Source organism: Sinocyclocheilus anshuiensis, unplaced genomic scaffold (assembly GCF_001515605.1).
Source record: "Sinocyclocheilus anshuiensis isolate Anshui unplaced genomic scaffold, SAMN03320099.WGS_v1.1 scaffold567, whole genome shotgun sequence".
NCBI classification, from domain to species: Eukaryota; Metazoa; Chordata; class Actinopteri; order Cypriniformes; family Cyprinidae; genus Sinocyclocheilus; species Sinocyclocheilus anshuiensis.
In genome coordinates, this window is record NW_015549600.1 from 88,110 (window position 1) to 98,114 (window position 10,005).

At 34.4% G+C, this 10,005-nt stretch overlaps 1 protein-coding gene across 1 annotated transcript; it reads left to right on the forward strand.

Moving 5' to 3' along the window:
* The first annotated feature begins 1,619 nt into the window (after positions 1-1,619).
* On the forward strand, positions 1,620-9,630 carry LOC107658658 (DNA repair protein SWI5 homolog). The gene is made up of 5 exons (XM_016447299.1): positions 1,620-1,816; positions 1,898-1,961; positions 6,797-6,897; positions 8,894-8,988; positions 9,367-9,630. The coding sequence occupies exons 1-5, from the start codon at positions 1,719-1,721 to the stop codon at positions 9,429-9,431; spliced, it is 423 nt and encodes a 140-aa protein (XP_016302785.1). The 5' UTR covers positions 1,620-1,718; the 3' UTR covers positions 9,432-9,630.
* The last annotated feature ends 375 nt before the right edge of the window (positions 9,631-10,005 follow it).

Consider the following 10,005-nt stretch of genomic DNA (forward strand, 5'->3'; position numbering starts at 1 on the left):
ATACTTTTGCTGTTTTTATATAATTAATAGAATTGCTTTAATTTGTACCCTTGTTTTAACTTGAAATTAGGCAGTAATTAAGTCATTTCTTATTAACCCAGACATTTTAGTTTCTGTGAGATTCACCTCAGTAGTGAAGGATTCACAGAGAGAGACAAAATAACAGAATTAACCATGAACTAAACACTTTTGTCTCCTTCCTGTCAGATGGGTCTCCATATCATCATTATGAACTGAAAGACTTGAAAAATGTCTTCTTCCATCATCTATGTGATGATTGACAAACTAAATATCTCACAGCGTTAGGCCCTCTATATCATAAACGCGCGTCCCTTCAGACCTGCACTAGTAGCCACAGATAAAGTGTGCGATGTACTAGTTTTTCACTCTCTCTCGCTGTGCAGCAGAAACTCTGAACACTGGCAGAGGAGATACATTTTAACAGCTTCCCTGATAACTACATCTAAACATCAGCGGATTTCCACCTCCTCGTTCCTCCCTCTAAAACGCAAGTCTTCTCACAGAAGCGTGTAATATCTCACCACACACACTTCAGATGTGTGTTACAGCATTACATCCAGTCAAGATGTTCTGAAGACATTCAAAACACCTAGCAACCACACAGCAACACCTTAGTTCTTTGTCTAAAGGTTACATTCTGTGTTCCCTTCATCCATACTATACAGTTTGTTAAGCAAATCAAAGGACATTTTAATTGTGTGCAGTGATTTAGAAAGAGTAGGAGTCACTCTGATGAGGGCCTGGAGGTCATGTCATTATTGGGATACAAACACTGTTCAGTCAGTGGACCACGCTTTTACTTCTGCATACTTATATAGTGGTGCTTTCTTTAAAAGAAGGTCTGAAAAACGTTTGGTGCATTGATGACACATTTTTAACCATTTACAGTAACTGTCGCTAAATATCCCACAATCAATTCCCATGACTTTACTCATCGGTGAGACTGCCTGGTTATACATGTTTGGTTCTTGTAAGCAGTGTTTTACTGGATCTATGTTCGTTATGAACGCTGTTTTTGTGCTTTGATATCTAATCTCTAACTTTCTACTGGGAAATTTGAAATACTTTTCTTCACCTTACATTCTAACGCACCCATTTTATGGTTTTGCATACATTGTGAAATGCCGCCATCTAACGACAAGATATGAAACTGCTTTATGACTGCATTACTCATTTATCCTATCTATAATGTGTTTATTTATTTGCTACATAATAAAACCTATTTGGTTATTTTTCAAAGTTTAACATTCACAGTTTATTGCTGTATGCATATGAAAGTTCCCCAAAACCGTAAGAATTTTAGTCGTATTGTCATTTATTGAATATTTTTGTGAAGACACTCTAGAACAATGAATCGAATTAGAGAACATTATTTAGTATAACGTAAGTGTAAAATAGTTTCTGACTCTTATTTGCAGAAATAACATCTGTTTCCACACTTTACAGTGTGTGCGTAAAATATCTAATGGCGTGTACCGGAAGTGTTTTCAATGGACCAATCAAAACGCTCATACCTCAGAGAACCAATCAGAGCGATTACGTATGATGACGCAACAAGGCGGGAATTTTTTCATCAGACTTTTTACAGGCTCTGGTGCGTCTCGTTAAACGCTCAAAACTCGCGCGTAAATAAGATGCTCGCTCGTTAAAATCGTATCATCTCCGCGTCTGAACACTTAACGTCAATTTCGGAAGAAATGAACGCGACAGCGGAGCTACAAATGAACACGGAATCCGTTGTTGGTGCGCACGTCAAAGTTACGCCACGGCAAAGGGGCGTGTCTTTACGGAGAAGGTAAACAAATATAGCAACTCTGCAAACGTTCAATACAAATCTGTTTTCGCATGAATAGCAACGTTTGTTTACTCTATACAGACCTCCAGATTCCAGATGTAACGCCAGGAGCGTCAATTCAGGTTTTAAATCTCCAGTACGTAACGTGGAAGTTTTTTAATTGAATCATATGTATTCAGAGGACTACTGTATGTGATTTTACCAGAGTAACTTGTGACGTGATGCATAGACCATTCATGAGAATTTGATAACTCAGTCATTCTTGAGACATGGGACAAAACAGGTCCGGCAAGGGTAACTGCTATTAGGTTTAAAAATAAAAATATTTTCAATTTTAAATGTCATGAGGGATTAATAATAGAATGTATTTAACACAATTACCTTCAATTTAATTTTCTCATTATTATACCAAATCTATGTTTCTTAATGTCCTCTCACTACATCTAAAACAGTGTGTCCACAGAGAAGATTTTGCACCCTGTTTTGTCCCACTTCTCAAGAATGACTGAACTACAAAACACGCATGATACTTGCTGTGTAGCATAACTGATAACAGACTTCAGATATGAGAATTAAGGCTGATATGTATGGAAAGACATATTAACATTTAATCTATAAGCCGTACTAGTATCTATTTTCATGCTACTAGTACTTATTTTTTAGATACTAGTATCTTTTCCATTAAGTACTAGTACTTATTAATTAACTACTAGTACTTATTCTTTAGCTACTAGTGCTTATTCTTTAGGTACTAGTGTTTATTCTTTAGGTACTAGTGTTTATTCTTTAGGTACTAGTGTTTATTATTTGGGTACTAGTGTTTATTCGTTAAGTACTAGTGCTTTTTCTTTAGGTACTAGTGTTTATTCTTTAGCTACTAGTGCTTATTCATTAGCTACTAGTGCTTATTCTTTAGCTACTAGCGCTTATTCTTTAGGTACTAGTGTTTATTCTTTAAGTACTAGTGCCTTTTGTAAAGATACTAGTACTTATTCATTTGATAATAGTTCTTATTTATTAGATACTAGCATTTAATTATACTCTTCTTGATAAGAAAAAATAGAACTAGTACCTATTTTTTAGTTACTAGTAACCTTTTAGACCAAAGATATCCTGAACTTAATAGATACTAGTATTTTTTAAATTTGCATTTGCAAATTTGCAGTATGGTAATCGTATGTTGAATATTAATGAGCCAGCAGCATATAGGAGAGAGATTAGACAGGAAACGAAAACAAGGAGACAGATGCACTTTTTTTTTGAAGGAACCACATAGAAAAAAACAATCATTTGTACACAAGGACATAGAAAACGTATTTTTGTCAGTTTTGTAAACACTGTAATTTCGTAAACATAGTAGCCTAATGTGTTTGTTGGTTGAGTGACCTCTGGTGGCAGGATGGAGATAAGACACAAATTTTAATATATATTATTTTCCTCTTTTTCCTCTAGTAAAAACAATAAATATCATATCAGGGCTGTACGTTAACTTTTTTTTGCATTTAGCACTGGTGCTACAGACACTGAATGTTTTTACATTAATGTTCTGTACTAAATGTTACAACGGCTTTCCATAGTACTTATTTTTTAGTTACTAGTAACCTTTTTGACCAAAGATATCCCAGATTTAATAGATACTAGTACTTTTTAAATTTGCATTTCTGCCCAGTATGGTAATCGTATGTTGAATATTAATGAGCCGCAACATATAGGAGAGAGATTAGACAGGAAACGAAAACAAGGAGATGGATGTACTTTTTTTTTTTGAGGAAACCACATAGAAAAAAACAATCATTTGTACACAAGCACATAGAAAACGTATTTTTGTCAGTTTTGTAAACACTGTAATTTCTTAAACAGTATTATCTGTTACTTTCCTATTTTTCCTCCAGTAAAAACAATAAATATCATACCAGGGCTGTACGTTAACTTTTTTTTGCATATAGCACTGGTGCTACAGACATTGAATGTTTTTACATTAATGTCCTGTACAGGTCACACCGGTGCTGCAGACACTGAATGTTTTTACATTAATATTCTGTACAGGTCACACTGGTCGAGTGACCTCTGGTGGCAGGATGGAGATAAGACACCAATTTTATTATATATTATTTTCCTATTTTTCCTCCAGTTAAAACAATAAATATCATATCAGGGCTGTACGTTAACTTTTTTGCATATAACACTGGTGCTACAGACACTGAATGTTTTCACATTAATGTTCTGTACAGGGCACACAAAATCCAAACCTTATGGTTTTCAGACAAACATTTATTTGGAAAAAAATGTCAAAAATTATTAATAAAAAAAAAAAAACACCAGGTTTGCTGTACTTGTAGGGCTGCACGATTTGCCCAAAAATGTTGTTTTTATCATAACTAATAATGATTATGGTTATTATTTCTAAATAATAAACATTAAACAAAATAAGGAATATTACTTTTGTAATAATACTATTTCACTCTAATATACAAAACTGTGTATTTAATAATAAATATAGCTGCAAGAATAAGAAAAAAATTTACACTTCTCTACACTTGAGAAAAACGTAAGGATTTGCAAATGTTTACCCAAAGTTCTTAATAATTTTTGCTATTTTTACCCAAATTAGGGTTTTGTGAGCAATAATGAGTACTCAATTGTAATTTCTTTTTCATTCATACTCGTCGCCAGAGGGTGCCCTTGCGCAGAAACTCCACAAGTGAGAACATTTTGCAAATAACATTTGAAATTAGAAAACAGACTGTTAAGGTACAATGACAATTGGATTTTAACAGTGAGTAAGAACAAACAGCCTGTTGCGAGGGATTTAGAGTATCAACAAGTCAAACACAAGTGAGACTCACTGATGACGTTCCAGGAAATCCCTTATATGGACAAAGACATCCGGCTTTTGCTGTAGATGTAGCCTAGTAGCTGAATAACATGCAGATAGGCGTTTCACTGATGAAACATGAAGACAATAAACAATGATTGCGACAATATATGGTTTTATATTTGTTTTTCAAGCCATCTTGGGTATTTTTATAAGAATAAAGTATATTTAAAATGCAATGCTAATCGACATAGCCTTTATCACTGTAACTTATAGAATAATATAAAGTGGCATGATTTCTGCCTCATTCTGTTTAATGAAACCATGTCAGATCACAAAAATACGTTATTTCAATGACTCGACTGATGTTGTGTAGTGAATTTGGACTAAAACATATCATTATACTTTTGTTGGACTTAGGCATGGGCCGGTATGAGATTTTGACGGTATGATAACCTTGAGCAAAAAAAATATCACGGTTTCACGGTATCACTGTATTGTCGTTACAGCTCTAAGATGTGTTATTTTTAAATGACTGGGTTAAAAAAAAACACTCTCTGACAGCAGGAGGCGCTTCTAGAACACCAGATACAGCGTTTCCTTGGTTACCGCTGTAAACAAAGCAGCACTGCGCTGAAACACTGCTTTAATGTGAACTACACAGAGACGAGATTAAAAGAAAATACCATGTAAACTTTTCTGAAGACAGTCAGTTCCCCTCAGAAACACATTCATATAAACCCCCAAATCAATATTGAGGATTTTCTTCCAATAGTTCGTGCATCATGAACAGTGAGTGATCTGCCTGCTACAGTATTTTTCTTTGTGCGTCCGTCTTCAACGTCTCTGGCCTGTGTTAACGGGCATTTACAGACTTCATATTTTCACATAAATTACATTTTGGAAAACGATTGCATTGCAACGCAGTTTGTGCAAGTCCAGAACAGAGACGAGTTGCTTGCAATAAGACAAAAAACGGCTCCAAATACATTCTCACTAGTTCTTTATGAGGTTGAAGATATCTCCAAATGAATAAGGAGGGGTAGTTATTCTGTTTTTGATATCATCTTTTAATTTCTGACTAGTAATTATTGCAATAGTGACTAGTATCTATTTAAATATTACTAGTAAGCATTCATTAGATACTAGTACTTATTTATGAGATACTGGTACAAATTCATTAGATACTAGTAACTATTTAATAGATACTAGTAGTTATTCATTAGGTACTACTACTTATTTATTAGACACTAGTATCTTTTGTAATTACTACTAGTAACAATTCTTATCTTACTAGTCAGATCTGCTTTTTTACTTGTCTGATGTTATGACTAGTCCAAATGGCTACTACTAGTATCTAATGGATAAGTACTAGTATCTAATGAATGAGTACTAGTACCTAATAAATGAGTACTAGTACCTAATGAATGAGTACTAGTACCTAATGAATGATAATGAATGAGTACTAGTACCTAATGAATGAGTACTAGTACCTAATGGATGAGTACTAGTATCTAATGGATAAGTATTAGTATCTAATGGATAAGTACTAGTACCTAATGAATGAGTACTAGTACCTAATTAATGAGTACTAGTACCTAATGAATGAGTACTAGTACCTAATGGATGAGTACTAGTATCTAATGGATGAGTATTAGTATCTAATGGATAAGTATTAGTATCTAATGGATAAGTACTAGTATCTAATGGATAAGTACTAGTATCTAATGAATGAGTACTAGTACCTAATGAATGAGTACTAGTACCTAATGAATGAGTACTAGTACCTAATGAATGAGTACTAGTACCTAATGAATGAGTACTAGTACCTAATGAATGAGTACTAGTACCTAATGAATGAGTACTAGTACCTAATGAATGAGTACTAGTACCTAATGAATGAGTACTAGTACCTAATGAATGAGTACTAGTACCTAATGAATGAGTACTAGTACCTAATGAATGAGTACTAGTACCTAATGAATGAGTACTAGTACCTAATGAATGAGTACTAGTACCTAATGGATGAGTACTAGTATCTAATGGATGAGTATTAGTATCTAATGGATAAGTAACTAGTGCGGTTTATAGATTAAATGTTAAAACGGCTTGCCATAGATATGCATATGTGGTGAGCTGTCTGTGGTCTGTCACATGTGCAGAAGCCTAGTATGGTGAAATCTCCAGTGTGCCCTGTGGTAGAAGTCCAGGAGCTCAAGAAAACACTTGATCGGCTGGATTCAGAGATCGACTTGTTGGAAAAGGAGTAGGTAGTGAATGTGGAAAAAAGAGATACAATATGCTGTTGTATGTTCATACTGACGATAGCAAGGAATATTAGGTTCAGAATTATTTTCTTGGTTTAAGGTTGTTGGGAGATTATTAAAAAAACTTTTTAATAAAAATGTGCACTGCAGAAAAAATAATGTGGGAGATGGCAAGTGATTCCATTAGAGTTTTAGAACTCGTATGCAACATTTTAATAGGAATAATTTACCCATACATTAAAATTTGCCATTATTGACTCACCCTCGTGTCGTGCTAAAACTGCATGACGTTCTTTTTTTTTTGTGGCACACTGAATATGTTCTGAAGACCATGCTTCACTCTTTTCCATTTAGTGAAATTGAACTCAATGAAATTAAATAACGAATGCAGCACTGTTAACCCCTTGATGCCTACTGAATCATATGGGATACAATCTTCTAAGGCCTCTAAATTATTAACATGGTTAAAATTTGGCTGAAAAGGTATTATACACTGTCCACTACATGCCTTCTGTCGTCTGATTGATAATTCATCGTTTTTTTTTTTTTAGCTATGTCCACCTTTAGCTTCAAGTTCATGTGTCTTTTTGATGTGAATATTTACTAGCTGTTATAACGTAAACACTCTTTTTTATAAAGAATAACTTCTAAGTTGTTAGTAATATTTCATGAACACTTACTGGACTGAAGCAACTTAAGTTTACTTGATTATCCATACATCATTATTTTTATTTTTTTTAAATCATGTTAAACTGTGAGTATCAAATATGATCGATCAGTCTTTTAAAGAACTTTTATTTGTTCATCTCTCAATCATCATTGCATTGCATTGCATTATATGTTTTGAAACTACAGAGCTTTTGTCATAAAACTAAGCATTTAAATATCATCTTACAAGGACATTATAGTGAGATATAGAGTGCAATATGATATTTATATGCATTTTATGTAAGTAGTCTGTTATACTGTTATAAAGTTCTCATTAATTTACATTACAAGCTATCAGAATTTCAGTTCACTTTTTGGCCATTTAAATATCAGCAACTAAAAATTTCATATTTTTGCAGTTTGTGCCTCTGAATAAAATAGATGTGTTTTTTTTTCCTCCTTGAGAATGAGCAGAATATTCTCATACTATGAGCCATAAATATAGCTCAATTTATTTGTATGCATACAAATTTAGTTTGACACAGACACACACACACACACACACACACACACATATATATATATATATATACAGGGGTGAGAAAAAAAGTGTTGTCCTGATTTCTTTTTTTTTTGCATGTTTGTCACACTTAAATGTTTCAGATCATCAAACAAATTTAAATATTAGTCAAAGACAACACAAGTAAACACAACATGCAGTTTTTAAATGAAGGTTTTTATTATTAAGGGAAAACAAAATCCAAAACTACATGGCCCTGTGTGAAGAAGTGTTTGCCCCCCTGTTAAAACTGGTTTATCACACCTGAGTTCAATTTCTCTAGCCACACCCAGGCCTGATTACTGCCACACCTGTTCGCAATCAAGAAATCTCTTAAATAGGACCTGCCTGACAAAGTGAAGTAGACCAAAAGATCCTCAAAAGCTAGACATCATGCCGAGATCCAAAGAAATTCAGAAACAATTTCCCTTAATAATAAAAACCTTCATTTAAAAATTGCATGTATTTTTAACTAATATTTCAATTTGTTTGATGATCTGAAACATTAAAGTGTGACAAACATGCAAAAAAATAAGAAATCAGGAAGGGGGCCAACACTTTTTCACACCACTGTATATATAAACTGTTGCATTTCAGAAATGTATATTTTTGTGACAATTATTTCATATATGAGGCTATTCCTTTAATACAATACATAAAAATATCTAAAATAATCTGGTTCTTCGTTGTTAATTACATTGTTAGACTACCTAAGAAAAGAAAGTGCTTCATTGTGATTTATTGTCATATTAAACTGAGCTTGTGTTCCTCTGTTCTTGTGTTTGTAGAGGATTTGTTGTACAAGAGCTGGATCAACACATCGACCTGCTGCACGAATACAATGACATCAAAGACATCGGACAAACTCTGCTGGGCAGATTAGGTAAGACCTGCAATCGTGATTTATGTTGGTCTGATACTCAACATATTTCACATTTCATACTGTGTTAACTGTTTATCCCCTCTCCATAAACACTTGTGGCCTACACACATCTCCCATCCCACTCATATAAGTGGGTTACAGCCTCTATACGCTTGGCATTTCTGTCTAGTGTCAGGATTATGATAATGGCATCCCTGGTATTATCGCTGCATTCTGTAATATAATGGACCCTTTCAGACTCCCAGCATGCTGAGTTTCTTGCCCGCTTCAGCCTTGCTGTGACTTCAGCTGGTCTGAGGGCCAGAGGGGGTCTGTGCCACGTCATTGTCCCCCATGTGACCATTGACAAAGACAACTGTCTCTCTGTGTCTCTCTCAGCCGGCCTGCGTGGAGTGACCACACGAGACTTGTACAGTCACTTTGGCCTCGAGTTGGACGACTGACTGAGCTTCATGAGAGGAGATCGAGTAACTGGAAGGCATCTTAATACTGTTAGTGTTATATCTTTGTATTTATAGCAAATACACCAGGTTGTTTTCTTCATGCTGTTGTTGTGGTGGATGAGAGAAATTGAGACATTTCAGTGAAATTAACATTCTTAAAGGAATAGTTCCTTTAGCTAAAAATGATAATCTGCTGAAAATGTACTCACCCTCAGGACATCCAGGATGTAGATGAGTTTGTTTCTTCATTGGAAAAGATTTGGAGAAATGTAGCATTACGTCACTTGCTCAGCAATGGATCCTCTGCAGTGAATGGGTGCCGTCAGAATGAGAGTCCAAACAGCTGATAAAAACATCACAATAATACACAAGTAATCCACACCACTCCAGTCCATCAGTTAATGTCTTGTGAAATTAAAAGCTGTATGTTTGTAAGAAACAAAATCATCAATGAGACGTTTTTAACTTTGATTTGAATTTATATTGATTTCTCCAGTGAAAAAGTAATATCTTCTGAATCAGGAAAGAAATATGCACAGATCAAGAACCGTTTACAAGCAAAAAACAGTTCTAA

What these genes read in the sequence shown, in the direction of transcription:
- LOC107658658 (XM_016447299.1), top strand. Translation starts at nt 1,719, where the DNA reads ATGAACGCGACAGCGGAGCTACAAATGAACACGGAATCCGTTGTTGGT. An exon ending in GGCGTGTCTTTACGGAGAAG is followed by an intron (nt 1,817 to 1,897) that starts GTAAACAAATAT and finishes TACTCTATACAG; the next exon opens with ACCTCCAGATTCCAGATGTA. An exon ending in ATCGACTTGTTGGAAAAGGA is followed by an intron (nt 6,898 to 8,893) that starts GTAGGTAGTGAA and finishes TTGTGTTTGTAG; the next exon opens with AGGATTTGTTGTACAAGAGC.